Below are 25,189 nucleotides of genomic sequence, written 5' to 3' on the forward strand. Positions count from 1 at the left end.
TCACATTCAAAACGTTTCTAAAACTTGTCGCTTTTTCCTCCGCAATATCACAAAGATACACCCTTTCCTCTGTTTCTGTCACACCTACCGCTACTCCGCGCAGAGACCGATCCCAGGACGCATCACAGGGCAGAACCATGCGGCCACGCACTGCCAGGGCAGTGCATGCACGGCTGCATGACGTCGACGCTCCGCGACGCACATCGCGCATGCGCGCGGGTTGCGCGGCAACCAGGCAACAGGAAAGCCTGAAGGAGCTGCTGGTGCCTCCCAAAGGCGGAGACTTAGACACACGGCCGCGTGACGTCATCACGCCGCGACGCGCATCGCGCACGCGCACGGGTTGCTCGGCAACCAGGCCAATCATTAGGAAAACCTGACTTACAGGCTGTTTCGGATTAGTGTCTCACTGACACCATTGGAGGACCAGAGCACACCCCTGCAAGGTAATTGGATCCTTCACACATATATACCTGCTCCTGTCTGTCATTCCTTGCTAAGCATAAACTCCTGTTTATGCATTGTGCTCACCGCTGCTGTTTAGCTTGTCTTGAACTTTGCCTGTCCTGTCTTGACCCTGCCTGTTCCTTGGATTTCTACACTCTCCAGCGCTTTGACCCCGGCTTCATTCCTCGACTATTCTACCTTCTATTACCCTGGACCTTGGCTACGGAACTCTACCAACCCGGACTCTCCAACCCTGGAATACGGCAAGTACCCTGACTACCCTGACCTCTCCAACCCTACGACGCGGTACGACTTGGACTACGCATTCCGGACAGGACTGCGTGGTTGTGGGTCGGTGTCTGTCTATCCCCACCTCAGCCCCGTGGTCTTCCGTCCTGTTTGTGGTGAGCGCAGCGTGACAATATGCTCAGCCCAACAAACATGGACGCCGCTGAGGTGGCCCGACGCCTAGACACCCATGAGGAATGCTTCCGGCAACTTACCGGATCATTCACACTGAAGGAACAACTAGTCTCCCGACTTAAACAAGACGTTGATACCCTTACTGAACAAGTTAGACGTCTAACAGTATCTACCACCAACACCGCCTCACTCGCAGCCACTCCTGCTCCCACCACACCTACCTCTGAGCCACGACTACCTGCGCCCAACCGGTATGCAGGGGATCCCAACGGTTGTCGGGGGTTCCTGAACCAGTGCTCCATACAGTTTGAACTACTGCCCTCTCACTTCCCTTCTTCATGATCAAAGGTCGCATACATAATCTCCTTGCTGACTGACGCCGCTCTAGCATGGGCATCTCCTATCTGGGAGCAACGCCCTGATTTGACCTCTGACCTCGCTCTCTTCATCACCGAATTCAGAAGGGTGTTTGACACTCCAGGGCATAAGGTTACGGCCGCATCTACTCTGCTTAATATTTCTCAGGGAGACCGTACTGTGGCTCGCTATGCCCTGGACTTTCGGACGGTGGCTTCGGAGACCGGCTGGAACGATGTGGCTCTATCTGCAGTCTTCTGGCAGGGTCTGTCCGAACGGCTGAAGGATGAACTGGCAGCTCTGGATCGCCCCGCTGGGCTTGAGGACCTGATAGACCTGTGCATCCGGATGGATCAGCGCCTCCAAGAGAGAAGGATGGAGAAAAACAAACACCCTCGAGGTATACAACCGTCTTCCTTTTCCTCCATAGGCCCTCTACTCTCTACAACTCCCGTCCTAGATGAACCCATGCAGCTGGGAGGGACGAGTCTTTCGCCTATTGAGAGGCAACGGAGAAGACGAGCAGGACTGTGCCTCTACTGTGGCAATAACGGCCACCTGGTATTCAACTGTCCGCTGAAACCGGGAAACACCAAAGCCCAGTGAGTATAAGGAGGATCACGCTGGGCACTGCAACTTTTCCCCCTCCTCAACCCTCTACTAGGATTTATCTACCCATCTCCATATTCGGTGAGACCTTCACAGTACAGACACGGGCCTTTCTGGATTCAGGGTCAGGGGGAAACTTCGTGGACCAAGAGTTCGCTATCAAGAATAAAATACCGTTGGTACCCAAAGATCGACCGGTAGCCCTTGAAGCCATTGACGGACGACCCTTGCAGCCCGCGATCATTTCCTTGCAAACTGCGCCTCTTAAGATCTCGACCAGCGACTTCCACTCCGAGACCATAACATTGGATGTTATTCACACCCCCTCCTCGGAAATCATTCTGGGACTTCCGTGGTTCCGGATCCACAATCCAGTCATTGACTGGACAGAGGCCACGCCACTACGTTGGAGTTCTTTTTGCTTGGAACATTGCATGTCTGCTCCTAAGGCAGTGGCAGGTCTGGAGGTCACGGATCCTGACAGGATACAGCTGCCAGGAGTATATGAAGATTTTCGCGATGTCTTTGACAAACGCCAAGCAGAACTACTTCCGCCACATCGGACGTACGATTGCCCTATCGATCTCCTACCTGGTGCCATTCCCCCTAGAGGAGGGTCATACCCACTATCTATTCCTGAGACCCAGGCTATGAGAACATATATTCAGGAGAATCTCCAGAGGGGGTTCATTCAAAAATCTTCATCACCTGCTGGGGCAGGATTTTTTTTCGTCAAAAAAAAGGACGGAACCCTCAGACCCTGCATTGACTATCGCGGTCTCAACAAACTTACCATAAAGAACCGCTACCCCCTTCCGTTGATAGCTGAATTATTCGACAAACTCCAAGGAGCCAGGATCTTCACCAAGCTGGATCTCAGAGGCGCCTATAATCTGGTTAGAATCAGACAAGGAGACGAATGGAAGACAGCATTCAATACTCGCGACGGGCATTACGAGTACCTGGTCATGCCATTTGGATTGTGTAACGCTCCTGCTGTCTTCCAAGACTTTGTCAACGACATTTTCAGAGACCTTCTGGACCATCATGTAATAGTATACCTGGGCGATATACTAATATTTTCCAGATCCATGCCTGAACATACTACTCATGTCAAACAAGTCTTGCAGCGCTTAAGAGAGAACCACTTGTATGCTAAGCTCGAGAAATGCCATTTCCATCAAAGATCTACCTCCTTTCTCGGCTACATCATATCGGACACCGGCCTTGCTATGGACCCTACCAAGGTCAAGGCTGTACTCGAATGGCCCTGTCCCCTCTCCCTCAAGGCCATCCAAAGGTTCCTCGGCTTCGCCAACTATTACCGGAGGTTCATTCAAGGATTCTCATCAGTAGTAGCACCCATCACGGCGCTCACTCAGAAGGGAGCTGATCCTACGAAGTGGTCGGAGAAAGCTCTTCAGGCTTTCGAGAGGATAAAGACGGCATTCGCCTCAGCACCCATCTTAACACACCCAGATCCTTCGTTACCTTTTTTTTTAAAGGTCGACGCCTCCGATGTAGTAGCAGGTGCTATACTTTCCCAGAGAAAGAATCCTCAAGCCCCACTTCACCCTCGTGCGTATTTTTCTAAAAAAAATTCCTCCGCCCAAAGGAATTACGACGTAGGTAACCGGGAGCTCCTCGCTATCAAACTGGCCTTAGAGGAGTGGAGGCACTTACTGGAAGGCACGGAAACGCCAGTTACGATACAAACTGACCATAAAAATCTACTGTACATTGAGGGAGCACGGCGACTAGGATCTCGCCAGGCAAGATGGTCCTTATTCTTTACTCGCTTCAACTTCCTCATTTCTTACATCCCTGGGTCTAAGAACCTTAAAGCCGACGCCTTGTCGCGACAGTTCCTGGTAGAGGATAACAAGGTGGAACAACAGGAGACCATTCTCCCTTCCACTTGCATTTTGGCAGCCAATACTTTTAGTGCCTTGACGGAGATTACCAAGGCTCAGAACAACATCCCGGCAGGACTCAACGTTCCGGAGGATCGGTTGTTCACCCCCCGTATTTTCCAGAGGAGAGTCATGGAGTGGGGACATTCATCCAAGACTGCAGGCCATCCTGGTACCAAAAGAACTACTGAGTTCATCGAACGCACTTTCTGGTGGCCCAACATGCGGAGAGACATACAAGCTTTTGTAGCTACATGCTCTACTTGTGCTCGGAACAAGACGCCACACAACAGACCTGCGGGTCTCCTTCAACCATTACCCATCCCAGAACGTCCATGGACACACATATCTATGGACTTTATCGTTGAGTTGCCCAAATCTAGAGGCATGGACACCATACTTGTGGTGGTGGACAGGTTTTCGAAACAGGCACACTTCATCCCTATGAAGGGTCTTCCCACCGCACCGATGTTGTCTGAAGTTTTCATCAGGGAGATCTTCAGGTTACATGGGACCCCTCGGGTCATAGTGTCTGACAGAGGATCCCAGTTCATCTCCCGGTTCTGGAGGGCGTTTTGTAAGAGTCTGGACGTCACACTACACTTTTCGTCAGGCTATCACCCCCAGACCAATGGACAAACGGAACGCACCAATCAGTCTCTGGAACAATTTTTGAGGTGCTTTGTTGCTGACACTCAAGACGACTGGGCGGAACTGCTCCCGTGGGCAGAATTCTCCCATAACAATCTTCGGAATGAATCATCCCAACAGTCACCATTTATGGTCAACTATGGCTTCCATCCGTCGGCACTTCCTTCTCTCATCTCTAAGTCTGGAGTCCCGGCCGCAGAGGACAGGATTCGTCACTTACAAGACCTATGGCAGAAGATCCATCGGAACCTACAGCATGCTGGTATATTACACTAGAGACAAGCGGATCGTCACCGAAGAGAGGTCCCAGGGTACTCTGTAGGACAAAGGGTTTGGTTATCTACCAAAAACATTCAGTTAAAGGTAGCCTCACCCAAACTGGCACCACGTTTTATCGGCCCTTTCCGCATCACCAAAAGGATCAACCCAGTAGCCTACCGGCTTGAACTGCCTAGGAATATGAGGATTCCTTCCGTCTTTCACTCATCCCTTCTCAAACCTTGTCTACAAGACTCATCCTCCAAAGGACAACCTAAACCTCCGCAAACCATACTGGTAGATGGCCAACAAGAATACGAGGTTCAGACCATCCTCAACTCTAGAATGTCCAGAGGAGGATTGCAATATCTTGTACACTGGAGAGGCTATGGCCCAGAGGAGAGAGAGTGGATCCCTCATCGTCAGGTACATGCCAACCGTCTCATCTATGCCTTCCACCGTAGGCACCCTGAGAAACCATCTCTGGGTCGCCCGGAGGTCTCCCCTCAAGGGGGGGATACTGTCACACCTACCGCTACTCCGCGCAGAGACCGATCCCAGGACGCATCACAGGGCAGAACCATGCGGCCACGCACTGCCAGGGCAGTGCATGCACGGCTGCGTGACGTCGACGCTCCGCGACGCACATCGCGCATGCGCGCGGGTTGCGCGGCAACCAGGCAACAGGAAAGCCTGAAGGAGCTGCTGGTGCCTCCCACAGGCGGAGACTTAGACACACGGCCGCGTGACGTCATCACGCCGTGACGCGCATCGCGCACGCGCGCGGGTTGCTCGGCAACCAGGCCAATCATTAGGAAAACCTCTTCCTTAATGTTACTTTTATGTCTGAAGCACTTATTCCCATGATCTGTTATTTATATTATTTGTTATTTATATGATTACAACTTGTATTACTACTGTGAAGCGCTATGTAGATTATGGCGCTATATAAATAAAGACATACAATACAATACAAAATTAAGTGGTGTACTTAGCTTCTCACATGAATGAATTTAGGAGTAGAGGGGAAGTACTTGCAGAGAAAGAGGAGGAGCAGGGCAATTTGTCCCAGAACTTGACTATAAGTACTGTACTTTTAGCTCATTGCTAGTCTCCCGAAGGGTTTTTATACACAAACATATATAATCCCAAATAATACTAAATTATTTGCAGTTTGTGATACCATTTGTTGAGCCAACATAATAATTATTTAAAAATGTTTTCTATATATGCTTATGAGACAAATTAAGCCTACTGTATTATACCTTAAATATCCATACACTAGAGGTTTTTAAAGTTTAGATACATACATTAACATATATGTTGGTCTGCTTCATAGACAAAGTTATGTGCTAAGAATGAGGAAGTGACATTATCATTTTTTTGTGTGATACACTTCTGTAAATTCTGAACATTGCATGGAGGTGACATACAATGCAAACCTGTGCCACATTACAATATACTGTATTTTTATTTACAAACGTTGATAAAATAGGCCACAATAATGTACTGCGACATGAAAAGCAATAATTAATTCATGTGACAAAATAAAGAAAATAACCAAATTATTTTGTATCCAATTGTGACTCTTTGCATCTTGTGCCCATGAGTAAACCAGGACATTCGTCAGGTTTTGTACTATCCCAGGGAGGCGCAAACTTTTTTCCATGTGCCCCCCTGCCGGCGGTCACCTCACCCCCACGCCCCCCCCTCTCCCCCACTTACCTCAGCTCCAGCATCATGACGTCACGTTGCCATAGCAACATGATGTCACATGACGTTGCGCAACGTCATTTGATGTCGCGTTGCCATGGCGACGCGTGTGGAGCCAAGGTAAGTAAAGGTTTACAGAGGCCCTGCAGCTCCCCCGGCACTTAATTTAAGTGCATTCGGGAAGCACGCGGGCCCTCTGTAAACCACATGCCCCCCTGCAGGCAGTCTAGCCCCCCCCCTGGGGGTCCACCCGCAAGTTTGCGCACCTCTGTACTATATGAATCATTATTGGATGTGCATTTTTCTTTATCAATTCATAGTATGTAATAACATTTCATCAGTTTGAGGCATTTCCATGAGAACTATCATTTCTAGTTTTCTAAATATACTTTAAATATATCTACCTGCAGTATTTTGTTTATAATAATACAATAAATTTTTGCAAGTATAGTCAATCTGGATAGAATCCTACGTCTTTCTTCAGCAGTACTTATAGAAATGTACACACTAAGCGTTATCATTATGCTAACTTCCATTTGCTATAGTTCCAGTTAATTAACAATAACAATTTCAGAACTTACTTTAGTTAATAGATCTCTATGGTTATAACAGATAAACCTTGGTAGTTATATTCTCCTGTTCCAAATGGACTCCCTCACACAACTTGTCTTAAACGGCAAACACATGTCCATTCTTGATGATGTGCTATAGCTCATAAAGTGCTTTTTGTCTTAGGTTTTGTTGTTTAATGAGGCAGTTCTGTTCAGGTTTACATAAAGTTTTCTTCAGTCATAATGAATTATAGTATCATAAAAAATGGTGTGCATTATATCAATCAGTAGACTTTTAAGAATGCATTACTGTGTAAGTGACTTTCATTCAAGAATGAACAGTAAATAGCTTTTAGATGATCTTAGAAGACTGAAATCAATTTGTGATATTCAGATTATACTGGAACCGCATGTGGCAGGTTTTTTTTCATTTAATGTGATTGATTCAGATTGTCTTCTTTTCAAACATGCTTAAAATATGCACACACATACTTATAAAAACATTGTTAGTGAACCTTAATAAAGAATAATAGCCTTTGGGCTTATGTAAAACAATAATTCTTATCTATGTCTAGGAATATATCCTATCTATCTATCTATCTATCTATCTATCTATCTATCTATCTATCTATATATATATATATATATATATATATATATATATATATATCTTTATGGCGGGTAAAAAAGTGACAAAAACCCTCCACAGCAAAGCATTTAGCAAATGGAAATATTACTCTATGCGCATTTGCATGTCTTAGACAGGTCTGCAACCCCGCCTTTCACCATTATCACCCAGCACACAGCACTTCCACTGCAGCAAGGGATTCTGGGAAATGACATACAAATGAGCACACAGTGCCACATTTTGCTTTAAAACAATAAACATGGTTCCCTATAGGCTTAAGCTTGCTGCATAGTCACAGCTTTAAGCACACCCAGGGTTAAGATGCATAGCCAGCAAATCCACCCACAGACAGACTGTTTCGACTTTAATGGGTCTCCTCAGTGTGAGGTTGGTTATACTGGCTATGCAAAAATGAAGCAAGGGATAGGTTTTACCATACTTAGTTAAGTTATAAGTATTGCTTATCACTGTTGTGTGTTGTGTTAAGTGTGTTGTGGATATTTGCTGTATAGGTTCCCGTGAGGAGCAATCCCGCCTATGTTGGAATTCTCACTGGTGGAGGCGCTGTGCCCCGCACCACCACGCTCCCTATGAGCGGAAGCCCAGGCCTTTGGTGAGCCTGCAGGTTAGCACTATAATGTACGTAGCTTGCAAATCTCTCTGAGGGGGGAAGGTGTTATATATATATATATATATATATATATATATATATATATATATATATATATATATATATATATATAACAATGAAAAGAAAAAGAAAAGCTTCCCAACTCAGCACTCAAATATACTCAGAACAAATATCAAAGAAAATTATGATTTATTTAACAGCACAAATAATCAAACATAAAATACAAAAGTATTAAAACAAACCCTGACATCCTCCTGTGATAGAATATGTATCAGACAGGGGAAATCCCCTATGAAGATAATGATGGACCCCTAATACCCAAGGCAAGGGAAAAAAGCCTATAAGCACAAAATATATGTAGAACAAGGGGTTAACAATAACCCCTTGAACCTACAAGGCCGGCCTCACCCCTAGTAAATATAAAACCACACAGCAAGCATAGATAACACATGCACCAAATTGCCTAATACATGCTGATGTCAAATACATATATTATATACATACAACGTAAATGCAGTTGGTATAATCAAGGCAAACCAGGCACAGTACCAAAAAGAGACTGTTAATATGGGATCAACAATGGTTAACAGTCCACACCAGTTACCATAGTCCATGAGACCATCCATGCCACACTGTGATAGTAAAATGTCCAAAGGGTAAAGATCTTCCAATTGAGGGGTCCATCCGCAGGGGAGTCAGGGAAAAGCAAACGCCCCCTGCTTAGTCTGTTGCAGGCAGTTTGTCTTGTTGTAATATATATATATATATATAAAAGAAAGAGAAAAAGCGCCCGATCCATGTGTAAAATCAGATAAAAAAGGTTTTAATTTGCCATGAACAGACGATTGCCAACTCACACTTTGTCAATAAAAAATTAGCATTTTATGGGACCAGCCCATGCACCAGACCGACGTCCAAATTCCACAGTTGTTGCTCCGTCTGCATACGATTGCTGCTTCTGTGAATCTGCTTAGCTGTTTGCCGGTGTCACCGTTATAACCTCTTTCCGTCACCCGGATGGGATTCCCGGTCTGCACGGCTACACTCGAGATATCACCAGTCACAGAAAGGGAGCTCCTGCACTCACGTCTTGACTCTGGCGTCTGGACCAACTCGACCACCGTGGTTCCTGTACCACGTGACCCTACGCGTTTCATCCATCTCAGTGGATTTCATCAGGGGATGGATTCCAATTGAAATGACTGGCTATTTAAACTGTTCTTGTCCAATAGAGTATACGGATCAAAGGCAGTTTCAAATCAATTGAATATGATTAGATATGATTAGATCATCTGTGCTAGATGTTTGTGGATTAAATAGAACATTTAAAAAAGGACATAATTCATGATATAATGCGAGAATGCATAAGTAAATACATCAATTGAAAATGAAATAAAAAATGAAATAAAAAATAAATAATAAATAAAAACTGGCCAAATATTCAATTGCAAATTACACATAATTCAAAGAACCATAGGAATGAATATAAATAGGTTCCTATATATATATATATATATATATATATATATATATGTAAATACAACTGTATGCTCATCTACATGTCTTAGGCAGGTCTGCAACCCCGCCTTTCACCATTATCACCCAGCAGAGCAAGGGATTCTGGGGAATGACATGCAAATGAGCACACAGTGCCACTTTTTGCTTCAAAACCATTTTTAACATGGTTCCCTATAGGCTTAAGCTTGCTGCATGGTCACAGCTTTGAGCACAGCTAGGGTTAAGGTGCATACCCAGAAAACCCACCTACAGACAGCTGTTTCGACTTTATGGGTCTCATCAGTGTGGGGTTGGTAAACTGGGTATGCAGAGAAGCTAAAGGATGGGGTTTACCATACTGAGTTAAGTTATGGTGAGTAAAAAAAGTGACAAAACCCCTCCACATACATACATACATACATACTTACATACAGTACATACAAAGAACAGATCCTGCGTTCTCACCAATTGGGCTAAAATATACAATATACAATAGGGCGTTGGTGTGCCACTGTTCCAATCAATTATTTTATTGGCTTTTTTTTTCATTGAAAGTCTTTTTTATTTGGTGCTGTTTTTTTTCATTTGCAACTTTCACATTGACTGCCATAGTAGCAACCCATGCCCACCCATGGTGCTAGACCATGACTTTATCTCCTTTCCCCTTACCTTATTATAATCCATACAAATAGGTTTGCATTAAATATCTCACTGCCACTAAAATCTGTCTATTTTATCGCTATATAATTCTGCTAGTTTCCTATAATACACATACAGTATTCTCCTTTTCTCATCTTTATATTCTCCTGCTAAAAACCTGCTGTAGATGCAGAAGGAAAATCATTTGCCCATTACTGTACCATTTAATTATGTTTTAGGACCTGCCACCATCAATGTGTTACCAGTCTAATGCGGTATCTTTAAAAGAAAATAATGTTCCTTAGTTGCAAAGTATGTACACATCTCTCTGGAATGCACATACAATACACACAAAAACTATTCTTTTTAAAGGAAACCAGCGTTAAATCAATAACAAAGCTTTGTGGATCTGGCCCTTTGTGATTGGTAGTACCATTATTTGACATACATTAGGTATGAAACCTGAAACAATCATAACAGCCAGAAAAGTTTGAGCTTATTTTTCAATTGCATGTACAGTATCTGCAGTTTTCAAGTGCTTGCTTACAACAATAGCTTGAGCCAGAAAATGAATGATGCTCCTCAATGGTTTCATTGCTGGCTATGTTACAAGGCAACAGAATAATAGAAATCTAGAGATGAAATGTGCACTTGTGATTATTTCTATGCACTCTTTCCAAAACCAATATTAAAGTAAGCAAGACATGACATAAGAACAGCGAGATCAGGGACAGCAGCTAAAGGTTGCTTGCTTTATACGGTACAGTATTCACTATTCAGTAGGACTACCCAACCATAGACACCAGTAACATTAAATAGCTCAAATAAAATCTGTTCTGAAGTTTTACTTGCACCATTAATCTGGGTGTATATTAGAGCACTTTATTAAAGTAAAGGTGGAAGAAAGTTTGAAATTAAAAAATGAAAGGAAAATTAGATCAGTTCATAAACCAGGAAAAGGCCAAAACAAAACTATAAACCAAGGCAGTGATCCTAAGAGCTATGTAGCTAAATGGAAATGTAAATTATATGGAAGGAACATTGCTAGCACTCTTTTTAATACCAGCTAGTATTGTATGTCATTACTTATGGCAACACTTTCAGTGTTACACCTCCTTCCACAAATGGTACCTAACCATTAATGACATTCACACAACAGCAGGGTAATAGAAGTAAATTTAACTAATGTTCAAAACATTTACAAGTGCTTAGATTCCAGAACCAGAGAAAGTTAGTGGGTTCAGACCATGACTTTATCTCCTTTCCCCTTGCCTTATTATAATCCATACAAATAGATTTTGCATGAAATATCTCCCTGCCACTAATATCAATTTGTCTATTGTATCTCTATAGGATTCTGCTTGTTTCATATAATCCACCTACTCTCCTTTTCTCATCTTTATATTTTCCTGCAAAAAACCTGCAGTAGTTGCAGAAGGAAAATGATTTGGTCATTACTGTACCGTTTCATTTTATTTTAAGACTTGCCACCATCAATGTGTTACCAGCCTAATGCTGTATCTTTAAAGAATATTAATGTTCCTTCGTAAGTAAAGGGCGCACATATCTCCCTGGAATGCACATACTGTAAGGACAATTGTGTGTGTGTGTGTGTGTGTGTGTGTGTGTGTGTGTGTGTGTGTGTGTGTGTGTGTGTGTGTGTGTGTGTGTGTGTGTTTGTTTTAAGGAAACCATTGTGAATAAAACATTGTAGTGAACTTTATAGTTTAAAAAGTATCTTATGGTGTAACAGATTTTTTAGTCTGCCTTAAAAGAAATTGTATGATCTTAGAGTAAACACTATAACAGCCACATAATATTACAAATCTTTGTGTATACAACCATGTTAAAATGTAGATATTATTTGTACTGTTAAGTACTTGTGCAATTCAATAGCCTCACCACTGCCATTGACACAGATATTTACTGTGCCATTTGGCAGACAGACTGAAATTAAAATAAAAAACACCTAATCGCGCGATGTCAATTCATAGGTTTCCTGCTTGCTAGTCCTCTGTAAGCAAAGTCTTCCGCATAAGAAATTACACACCTTACCCCGAAACCGGGAACAGTAAGTCTTGCTACATCTGTACATTTGCAAATGGAAAAAGCAGAAAAACTCGATTATGTTTAAATTATGGGGGATTTCAGCTTTTCAGACATCGAATGGAGTAATGAGATTAGCAGTACATGGAATGGAAACAGTTTTTTTGGGTTTAACAATTACATGACCAAGATATTGAAGAACCTGTGAGGAAAGGGTATTTTTAGATACAGTAGTAATATAATACAGTGTAGAAGTAATAATAAATATAATTGAGGAAATATTTGGGAAACAGTGATTATAACATGATCTAATTTAAAATAAATGATAAAAAAAACATTATAAAGGATCAAGAAAGTCTAACAATTTTAGAAAAGCAGGTTTTAGTCAATTACAGTAAGATGGGTGTAGACAGAGACAGACAAGTTGACAAACAAACAAGAGAGAGAGAAAAAGCAGACAAGGGGACACAGATGAACAGAAAAGGGGGTACATAGGGAGAGAGATAGGCAAGGGGGCACAGAGACAGACACACAAGGGGGCAAAGAGAAAAAACAGAAAAGGGTGGATCAGAGAATCTATATGATTCTGCTTGTTTCAAATAATCCACCTACTCTAATTTTCTCATCTTTATATTCTCCTGCAAAAAACCTGCAGTAGTTGCAGAAGGAAAATAATTTGGTCATTACTGTACCGTTTCATTTTGTTTTAAGACTTGCCACCATCAATGTGTTACAAGCCTAATGCTGTATCTTTAAAGGATATTAATGTTCCTTTGTAAGTAAAGTGTGCACATATCTCCCTGGAATGCTCTTACTGTAAGAACAATTGTGTGTGTGTGTGTGTGTGTTTGTTTTAAGGAAACCATTGTAAATAAAACATTGTAGTGAACTTTATAGTTTAAAAAGTGTCTTATGGTGTAACAGATTTTTTAGTCTGCCTTAAAAAAAAATGTATGATTTTAGAGTAAACACTATAACAGCCACATAATATTACTAATCTTTGTGTATGCAACCATGTTAAAATGTAGATATTATTTGTACTGTTAAGTACTTGTGGAATTCAATAGCCTCACCACTGCCATTGACAGAGATATTTACTGTGCCATTTGGCAGACAGACTGAAATTAAAATGATGATGAACAGAAAAGGGGATACATAGGGAGACAGATAGGCAAGGGGGCACAGAGACAGACACACAAGGGGGCAAAGAGAAAAAACAGAAAAGGGTGGATCAGAGATAGACAATTATGTGTATGCAAGAGTCTACAGACAAGAGACTTTGATACATAACCCTATTTGAGAGATATTGCAGATACAGTATGTTGCCTCTGGTACAGTACTTGTTTTCTGGGGGGTTTATCTATCCAAGTTTCCTTATGAAATTTAGCGCAAATCCCCCTACTGTATGTATTGTAGATAACAATTCCATAGTTTTCTTTTTATCAAGTGAAACATATTAGAGCTCTGATTGCAATAAACAGGTCTCCCCACTCTCACACCCCATCCTTCACTCTCTCCTTTTTTTTAAATGTATACTGGCCACTGTCTGTTGGAGACCATGGCCACATGTAGCCACAAAAGTCCAAAAACACAGTCACACTATGGGCCTCATGCAGTAAGCGTCGATTATGTGAAATCGGCAATCTTACCGATTAGTCATGTTATTGGCGATTTTTCCTCTCCGTATGCAGTAAGTGCCGAATACATTCAAAATCAACCCGAAAACAAATCCGCCCACTCTCACGATGATTATCCGATCACACACAGGTGTATCGGCGTGCGTGGCGGGGTGCTGATAGGTTGCCCAATCACAAATCTTGCTGAATCAGGCGAAACAAGCATGTTTTTGATTGTGCGCCATATTTAAAGGCAACGTGTACTGCTAATCATTCTCTGTGTTGTTGGGAGTGAGAGAGAGAGAGACGCACAGAGCTGGACGATTGAAGATTTGCATATTGACTGAGAGACTTGTTGTGTATTGGGTGAGCTTTGTCCTTTGTTGTTTTGTTTACATCTTTGTCTTGTTTTATATGTGGAAGTGTTTCGTGTGATTGCCTGTACATTTCTTGTCTGTTTTTTGTGAGTGCTGGAAGTATGCCCGCAAAGCGTGGGAAGAGTGATGCCGGTGGGAGTGGGAGTGCTACTCGTGCGAGTACGCGTCGGAGTGAACGTACTGTTCAGGGGAGTGATGTTGCTGAGAGTGAGAGTGGTGTTGCAGGGAGTGGGAGTGCTGGTGCTGCGAGTGGTGTTGCTGGGAGTGGGAGTGCTGTTGCTGGGAGTGGGAGTGCTGTTGCTGGGAGTGGGAGTGCTGTTGCTGGGAGTGGGAGTGCTGTTGCTGGGAGTGGGAGTGCTGGGAGTGCTGGTGCTAGGAGTGTGAGTGCTGTTGCTAGGAGTGGGAGTGCTGGTGCTAGGAGTGGGAGTGCTGGTGCTAGGAGTGGGAGTGCTGGTGCTAGGAGTGGGAGTGCTGGTGCTGGGAGTGCTGCTGGTGGCGCAGTTGCAGATGGGGTGGATGGTGGTGGCGTGCTTGCTGGTGGGCAGCTTTTGGAGGCTCTTCCATTGGAAGAAGGAGAGTCCAGTCAGCACCAGCCAAGCTCTGACCCTAAACCTGCTCGGAAGAAACGTGTGGAGAAGCCACGTAATCCTCGCTTCAATGACCAGGAAAATACAGCTCTTGTCACTGGCATTCTGGAGCACTATGACAGTATATATGGACATTTACTAGGTAAGTGTACCTTTACATTTATTATTCAAATACATGTGATCCTAGGTCATCTGAGTTTTGTTCATATGCAAATATGGGTTCACAATATCTTTCTATGTTAATTAGTCTGGAAACACAGCTTTTTATCATGCCTTACAAGGACAACTAAACACAGGCGGTCAATTTGCCATAACTGCATACAATATGAATGCAAGCTTGCTTACATGTATAGGTTTAGTAGTGAATGCTCATGTGCTTCACATATTACACCTAAAACAGCATGTTTGCTATCTCTTGGAACAGCTAGCAGTGTAGGAAACTGGTGCTTATATTATTATTAATTTACCTCATATATTTTAGATGTTTTTCAAGGGCGGACAAGTTCAGCAAGCAGAAAAGAGATGTGGGACACAATAGTCATTGGTGTCAATGCGTGTGGGAATCATGTGAGGGACAAGCGGAGTTGTCACAAGAGACTTGATGATATTAGGTCCAAATTGAAAAAGAAAATACAACACCAACGCGTGCATGCTACTGGCACTGGAGGTGGGCCCACACCACAACGTCTCATATTAAGTCCATTGGAGGAGCTGCTTCGGGCAAAATTACTTCCCGTCGTCGTGGAAGGCTTACCTGGTGACCGTGATATAGGAATTTACCCCTCACAATTTCCACCAGGTGAGAAATATTACTGTACTAGGCGTGTCGTTGCTTACAGTTATTTTGCATAGTTACACTGCTTTTTATACTGTCTTCACAATATAAGCATACCTGCATCTATATATGTATATGTCTGATTCTGTATATATATATATCTCAAAATAGACATATATGTTGTAGTCCTACTAAAAGCAGTAACTAATATAGCACGTGTCATTGCGTGCTCATTTACATGTGAATTCCCAAAATGCATTGCTGCAGTGGAAGCAATTGATGGTGGGCGAAGATGGGGAACAACAGGGTAGTACACATGTGTAACACATGTTAATGAGAAATTATTACTAGCTACAGGTACAGAACAGAAATATGTATAATATTATTGTGTATTTTATTTATTTTACTCCGACAAACATGACATTACTGCCTATTTTAAGCATGCATCAAATATATTGCATGCAACGGCCTACAAACATCACTTGCACTAACACATCTATAGTTGTTTATGAAAAGGTCCATTTTTACTTTAACTCATATACAGACAGCATAATGAGGCACACGTATCATATTTTATGTCATTGTTTTCATAACTTAAAAACTGCGCACGACTATTTAGCTCATCTACCATTGTGTTAAAGCAGCTGCAATTAATATCTCATCACAGCATACACTTCAACAGAGGGGGTGGGGTTCAGCACACACACTAATTACAGCCTCATTTTAGGGTCAACTTAGTTCACACCATTTTCACCTGTTTCAAGTCATTGAAAGGTGTGGCTGATTAGGCTTTTTGGGGAAGGGAATACCGTTATTACAACCTGACTAGCACAACTGAAGTTAATCACACTCATTTGAAAGCTTCACTTTAGCTACTAAATGCCCCAACAACTCATTACTTATAAAAGCGTACGTCACACATTAGTTCACTCATATCTATAGTTGAACTACTACTATCAACGACACATTATCACACACTGCATGTGTTGTCTTGTTTAGTCACAGCCACATTCATGTGTGCCACATCTTATATTAATGTACCACACATATCCTCTACCAAAAACAACACTTTGTGCAATATGACCACCTTCATGATAACCATTGTGAATTGTCATCTCATGATAGTTATGTACATTATGATACTGATATCACTACACAACATATGATTTTTATGTTCAAATTTAATCTATTTATCCTCACGCATTACTGCAGGAACATAGTATGTTTTATGTTAGGGAACTCAAAAGTTCTAAGTACACAGGCATGTACATTGTTATTACAACTATTTATGTTCACTTTCACACACACATTTTGGGTTAAGGAAATGATGCTGTTAGGTACTCATAAATACAGAAAATACAATAACTGTTTGTTCAATATTTACACATGTAAATGTAAAACTTATGTTATTGTTATATATAGTTGCCCCTGAAGGACATGTGTCACCTGAGACTGAACAAGTGTCTTCACCTGGGTCAGCCAGCTCAACACACCTAGAAGGTGAGTGTATCAGTTGGTGGCCATATAATATGTGCTCTTCTATATGTTATGTTGTCATGTTCATTATTTGTTTTGCACATTTTCTTTAAATAGGATTACTTAGTGTCAGTGAAAATGAAGTGTAAGCCAACTTGTATTGTGTTAGTGATGTTAACTATCATGTAGGAGTTGTGAGTTTACAGCAAGTTTTCATTCACTCATATTTCATACTGAGTCCAAACATTATTCTTAAGTCAAGGTAGTTTTTAATGTGAGGTTATAAAACGTATGGAAACATGTTAGTTGTTACTTATGACACAGTACAATTACATAGTAACACAGCAGAGATTAACATGCCATTTAATAATGTGTACATTTATTTGTAGAACATGATGAAGAGGATTTTGATGATGATGATGATGATGATGATGATGATGATGATGCCGCCGCCGCCGCCATAGACACACAAATACAAGCAAGTGACCATGAAGAGGTTCCAATTGAAACTGTTTTACCGCCAAAACGTCCAGCAAATACCACATATGATGCAATTGTAGCTTCTGAGGGAAAAATTGTGGAAGCAGAAAATCGTCGCCATTCTGACCTGATGACAGTGCTGGAAAGGATGATTGCACTGCAGGAAGAAACAGTTTCACAATTGGCACATCTCCACAGAGTCTTCATTGAAGTGCCTAAACAGTTGCAAAAAATCAACACCTCATTCGAAGCATTAGTTGTTCAGCAAACACAAGCTAATTACTGGAGAATGACTAATGTACCACAATTCAACACCTCACAGCCAGGATCTGTTCATGCAGGTCAGTTTTCACCACATTCATCTGATATTCATTCACCAGGCCCAAATGTTACCGGTCAAGTAGCAGACATTGCTGTGCAGGTTCCTGACGACATCCTACCGCTGCCATCTGTACAAATTCAGCAGCTGACACCTACAAAGGAGGCCACAAAAAGAAAACACAAGCAGTTACTACTGACCAGTTTTTGGTCAAAAACAACAAAAGACACACATGAAACAGACCAACCATCACTTGTGCAGTGTCTACCAACTTGCTCACATGTGTCAGTGGGCACAAGCCCTGTCCGTGAACAGTCACTACCCAAAAGCCCTGTAGGTGAGTCACTGCCCAAAAGTCCTGTAGGTGAATCGCTGCCCAAAAGCCCTGTAGGTGAATCGCTGCCCAAAAGCCCTGTAGGTGAGTCACTGGCCACAAGCCCTGTAGGTGAGTCACTGGCCACAAGCCCCGTAGGTGAACAGTCACTGCCCAAAAGCCCTGTAGGTGAGTCACTGGCCACAAGCCCTGCCCGTGAAGTGCCAGAGGCCACTCAAAGTGGCTCTGTTGTGCCTAAAGTTGGTGGCAAAAGAAAAAGGAAAACTCAAGAGACAACAAGCAGGCCTGTTACTCGCTCGCAAAAGGAACAAAAAAAATAAATGTTATAATTCAGAAAATATGTCTTTGGCCTTGTTTTGTTGACTTCAGATTATCTAATTACTATTGTATGTATGCTGAAGACTGTGTTGTTTCCAAACTTTCAAGTATGTTTTTGTACACGTGAAGTTTTGGAAATGTTAACACTCCTAATTAATGAATAGTGTTATAAATATTTATGTTTTAATCGTCTGTTCAGTAATGGTCCACCAGGAGCCAGTTGCTAAGTTTAGAGAAGCTGCCATTGACTTTGCAGCAAAACATTGCATTTGGGTGTGTTAATTGATGTAATCATTGCATGTGCATATTATTTTCATGCAATTATAAAAGCACCTATTTAACTGCAAACATCTTTCTTGTACGTGTACAGCATGATTTTGTGTTAAATATTACTTACTTTTGGTGGCCATTGTAATGTTGTCCTTTAATCATTTATGTGTTCTTGTTTCAAGAACATCTCTGAATTGATACTAATATATATGTAGTATGTATTGATATATGCACACACACACACACACACACAGACACACACTGTGTGTGTGTGTGTGTGTGTGTGTGTGTGTGTGTGTGTATATATAGTACTATCTAAACTGGTATAGATGTATTTACAAAAAACATACACTTCATGCTTCCTTGTGAAAACACACTATTTTAATAATACAGGCCTAATGTTTGACAACTATACTAAGTGTGAGCCTCTAACATTATTGGGTGCAAACAAATGTTTATTACTTAATTCACTCATGTTTATCACCATTTAAATAGGTTTCATACAAGGCCTACTTACTGCCATCAATATGTTGTGTGTACTCCTGCAATATAAAAAAAAAAAAAAAAGATACATTATATATATATATATATATATATATATATATATATATATACACATATACATATATACACAAACACACACACACACACACACACTATACATATAGTACAATATACACTTTATATATATATATATATTTTTATGAGAGAGATATATTTATATATATATATATAGATACACACGTATTTAAACTCATGCAGACAGGTAGTTAACCAGAATTTCAAATACACACAGAAATGTATGTGGGAAAAAAACATTTCATTTTGCAGGTGTGTGTATTTACTGATATGGCTGTCTAAGCACTATTTTCACACAGTGCTCTTTGTTATTTTTCTAGAAAACTCAATGTTACTGAAATAAGTGTAGGAATGTTTTCACAAACGAGATAAAAAAATGATACATGTTTTTCCCACATTCGCCTATCACTAACCACAAAACTTAAACCAATTAAAAGGACACATCCAATTGGCCTTTGAAATAAGGAGTAAAAGTAGTTACTTTTGTTGACCTTGAAAACGAAACACAGGAATTTGTTAGCCATTGAGCAGAATCATTTTGATGAGCAAAGAAGACAGAACTGCACACATCTTTTGTGCTACTCTGACATGGCTGATGAATTCGTTAACAATATGAATCCCCTCTTAGGTTATAAGTACATGGTTTCAGAAGCAATTTTAAACAGTCGCGGACACAAAGCAAGCACACGCCAAATCTATGATTTGATTCGAGCTAAATATCCTTATTACCAAGACCGTAGGCATGCGCGGAATTTTAATTCCTCAATAAGATTCACTTTATCAACTAATGACTTTTTTGAACGTGTGCAGGATAAGCTAGAACACACCTATGGTTTCTGGAAGATTGCAAAGGAAAAGCATTTTACCCTGAAAGAGGGCACATATATTGTTGTGAAAGGCATATTTATTCCTAATGCCAATAGCAATGGATCCGCTACTACTGTTCCGTGTGAATCGATACCTGCTGCAATATCTGCACCCTCCATTCCTGAAACCCACATTGTACAACAACAAAAGTACTATGATTATGTACCAAGCCTTTCAGCTGAAAATGCATTGGAATGGGAACCAGAAGAAATGAACCTACCTCCCGACCAATTGTTTGAAGAAAGCAGTGGCGATTCCTATGAGCGCTTCATGGAGGAGATGTGTGTCATACTGGATTCAGCGGGTGGGTCAAGCGTGGATGAAAATGCCTTGCATTTCTGGAGCGACCAGTTGCAGCCAGACGAACAGTTAATTCTAGAAGAATGGTAAATATAACAACCGTTATGCGTTGACTGTGCGTTTAAATGTTTTTTTTTTTTTTTTTTTTTTAACTACCATTTTCCCTTCCAATGCGTGGATACAGCGTAACATTGCAGACTGCATAACATGTAGCGATCACAAAGAAATTGTTGCCTAATACAATATAGTATAACCTGAAAGAGTAGTACACATTGCTGACGGAATAAATATACGTACTTTCCTATCCCTTTAACCATATTAGCAACATTTTACCATAACTCTAACACATACCTGTTTTGTTATCATGCTACATCTACAACATTTAAAAGCGGGTCCACCACGTATGACGTGGGACCCTTGTCATGGCCCAAGGCGTCCTTAAAAAGGATTACGGATGTAAGTCCCGCCCCCAAGCGACGTGCGCGCCTCAAAGCCTATTGGCTGTCATGTTTTGTTATAGTAACGGTAACTGCAGTGTGTCATGTGTGCGGCTCAGTGTTTGTAGGCGTCAACTGGGCGTTAGCTGAATGTTAATTGAGTGGGAGGAGTGTTAGCGTGCGTTTCACGCTGGTTTAACATGACGTCACACGTATTGCATTTGCGCATTGTGTTATCGGCCGTCCTTTCTGTCCAAACACGTCTGTTTAAAAAGAATACAGATGTACACTGGCGACACACTTTATTCGAGCGGGGCTAGTCCCACGAATTCGGGTATACCCGGGTGTATTGAGGTTTGTGACTGTTTTCTGCCCGAGTATATTGGGTTATTTTCCAGGCAGGGATTGAAGCATTTTATTCCCGCTGGCTGCAATACTGCACAGTATATATATATATATATACTGCATTACAATTCATGAATTTATGCCATCTGGTAGACACGCGAAGCATTGCAGCCTATTAAATCCTAATCATTATCATTTAACAGATCAGCCGCCCGTCAGCCAGGCATGAACCCAGGCTGGGAAGGCAAACGCAACGGGGCTTGTCAGAGGTGAGGAGCGGCGCATTCAAGGTATCTGCCAGGTACATACTGGGTATTTGCTCGAATAAAGTGTGTCGGTGCAGTACTCGTTTAGAACGAATGTAGTTTCGTATTCATTGTATTTGAAATAAAGATTTTATGTTTAATGGTATTTTCAAGATGTATTGAACGCACAACGTACGCTTTGTTTTGCGCATGCGCTAACAGTTAGTGCAGCCAAGCGTGAAGTGCGTGCGCACACTAAGATGTGCGCGCACAATTTTCAGTATACAGGCAACGTTCACATCATATACATAGTTATGCCTGCTACAAATTTAAAGAAACATTACATACTGATGTACACTTGTACTTCTAACATATAAGTGAGTGACGTGTGTATGTACACAATCATATAGAGCTGTGTAATGCGTTGTCACGGATACATATATAGTAAGGTGCCATATTTGACCATCATGTGTTTGCTGTATTTCAGAGATGTCGGGGAAGATACAATCGGATCAATGTATGATTTCAGAAGAGTCTACCTTTATATGAGATGATTGTGAGGAGGAGCCACCGACTACTATACTACATATGGAACTAATTTTATATTGCTTGCAGCGCTTATTAACAAACAATTAAAAATGTGATACCCTTATGCCTATATTGCATAAGCACTTAATTAACATAATGATGTTGCAAAATAGTGCCTCATGAATTTCTATTGAGTGTTCTTTAATGACTACAATCATTTTATGGCATGGTGTGTTTTATATATAACAACCATTCCCACTCTGCTAACACATTTGTGAATTCTATTGTGTAATGGAACGTATGACTGTCGAAACTATGTAACAATAATAATAATAATAATAATAATAATTATAATATGAGCATGTTCATGTATAGCGCTGCTAGTTGTACACAGCGCTTTACAGACACATTTTTCAGGCTGAGGTCCCTGGCCCGTGGAACTTACAATTTATTTTTTGCCGCCTGAGGCACAGGGAGATAAAGTGACTTGCCCAAGGTCACAAGGAGCCGACACCGGGAATTGAACCAGACTCCCCTGCTTCAAAATCTCAGTGCCAGTGTGTGTCTTTACTCACTGAGCCACTCCTTCTCCCAATGTAAAGGACACTTACAACCAACTAGCCATTTCTTGTTAAAAATCTCTTGTTACATGGGTATGTTGATAAAATGGTTTGGGACTGTAGCAAATAATGTTATTGGCCAGATGTTGTGGTCCCCTACAATGCATGATGTTCTGATTATGACATCAACATCATGTAATGAAGTACGTTTCTGTGTATATTTCATTAACCTAACTAACTATAGTTTACTGTGTTTATTAAACGTTCTAAAAATACATAGTATAGTCAATATGATGATATAAGCTACCATAATAAAGCTGGTGTTATCATTTGTCGGTGTTATACATGGATCCTACACAAATTGATACAGACACAAACAGTTGTCTTACAAAGTGTGTCTATGCTAATGTGCACGTGATTGACGTTACAATTGTGACAATACTTGATAATTATCATCATGATAATGATGAAGTGACGTGATTTATATTGCAAAAATATTACCAACATTGTCATATTGGTAAATTATAAATGCTAAATGACAGTAACATTAGTGACAAATTTGTCTTCTCTGTTAACAGTTTAACACTTGGTACATGTAGGACACATCCACACACGTGTGACTTATACATACACATGTCACAAATGTAAATTAATGTTGACTATTAATTCCTAGCATTACAAAACACCAACATTGCTAAATATAAGATGTAGTACGCATTGTTGTGATTGCAGGCATTCATGCATGGAGTGTTATGATCAGTCAATTTCATCCGTGATGAATGATCTCCCGTAAGTAAAGAAATAACTACAGTTATCCCCTTGTCTCCAAACACCTCTATATTACATGAATGGAATTTATAAGGAAACATACATAAAATGTGATGAAATGGGAGTAATCATTTTCTAATACAATGCACATGAAAGCTCAAGAGTAGCTAAATGCATATACATGATACAGAAAGTACATATATGTAACATTTGTGTTTAAACCAATATGTTGGGTTTTGACTTCAAATAATTATAGGAAGATTGATGTAGGCACATCTTATGAGAGATGTCAGCAAATATACATACCATGATCAGTCATACTGGAGATATACCTATAATGCAAAGGAACAATATATAAATTGCAAACATTGACATGCCATCTTCAGTACCGTAAACAACACAGCAAAGTGTGTATTTGGTGTTAAATGTGCAACACCATGTATATTTCATGACATTCAAAATGTAAATCAGGCTGGTGTACACATCATATGGATGTACATGTTACACTGCACCAATAACATTGTATGTAAGCATACTAGAAGCATGAATGAGTATGGGCATAATATGTGTATTGTGTTAGCATAAGGAACAACACAATGCTAAAATATTAGTGCTTTGTTACCCCATTTGTATTCACATACACACAACTAAAGTAAAATTGAAGAGGGATTATATAACCTGTGCAACAATAACATACCGGTGCCACATCCCTTTGTGCACACAGCAGAGAGAAGAAAGGTGTGCAACCCATATTCATCTGTGTCCTACCAGAAGGGTATATAAAAAAACATTATTGTTAAGATAACATAATGTAAGTATAAAAGTATAACTTGGAACATATATGTTTGTACTTACAAGAAAAAAATGAATTGATGAGATTCTGGCGTGTCTGGCCACCACTGGCTGTTTGTTCATTTTCAGCAGCTACATGGGTGGGATGCTCGTCTACCACAGGCTCAGCTAGGTCTGACTGTACATTGTGCCTCAGTGCAACATTGTGCAAAATGCAACAGGCAAGGATAATATCAGACACTTTTTGAGGCTTGTATAGAAGAGCCCCACCAGTTCTGTCCAGACACCTAAATCTGGTCTTGAGTAGGCCAAATGTCCTCTCTATAACAGATCTTGTAGAGATATGGGCTGCATTGTACCTCTCCTCTGCTTCAGTTTGAGGGTTTAGCACCGGAGTCAAGAGCCACGGCCTAATTCCGTATCCTGAGTCACCTATAATGAATGGAGCACACATAAGCTGACATTAGTGATCAAATTGTACAATGCCAACATTCCTAAATAAAAAAGTGTTTTGTGTTAGAACATGTAAATGTGTACTCACCCAGCAGCCAACCATGTTCAAAATGTCCCTCTTCGAACGCATGGAAGACTGAAGAGTTCCTCAGGATAGAGGAATCGTGACTGGAACCAGGGAATTTGGGTACCACATGCATTATCCTCATCGTGGCATCACATACCACCTGTACATTGAGTGAATGGTAGTGCTTCCGATTGCGGTACACATGCTCACTCTGACTAGGTGCAATCAAAGCAACATGTGTGCAATCGATTGCACCCAGCACACATGGTATCCCTGCTATATTATAAAAGCCAGTCCTGACTTCCAGCCACTCTGTCGCCTCTGTAGGAAAAT

The 25,189-nt window shown here is 41.1% G+C and overlaps 2 protein-coding genes across 2 annotated transcripts in view; both read left to right on the top strand.

The window, feature by feature from the left end:
- The window catches only part of LOC142491866 (uncharacterized), a 127,322-nt gene extending 108,617 nt beyond the window's left edge, over positions 1-18,705 (top strand). Inside the window, exons 3-4 of the mRNA XM_075594685.1 lie at positions 17,141-17,218; positions 17,584-18,705. Of these exons, the coding sequence (XP_075450800.1) occupies positions 17,141-17,218; positions 17,584-18,647 (1,142 nt within the window). The 3' untranslated portion in view covers positions 18,648-18,705. The remainder of the gene's footprint in view (positions 1-17,140; positions 17,219-17,583) is intronic.
- CSMD1 (CUB and Sushi multiple domains 1) overlaps positions 1-25,189 on the top strand; it is a 2,556,145-nt gene that overhangs the window by 565,830 nt on the left and 1,965,126 nt on the right. The gene's annotated exons all lie outside the window — the stretch shown is intronic.

This window comes from Ascaphus truei, chromosome 4 (assembly GCF_040206685.1).
Source record: "Ascaphus truei isolate aAscTru1 chromosome 4, aAscTru1.hap1, whole genome shotgun sequence".
Taxonomy (NCBI): Eukaryota; Metazoa; Chordata; class Amphibia; order Anura; family Ascaphidae; genus Ascaphus; species Ascaphus truei.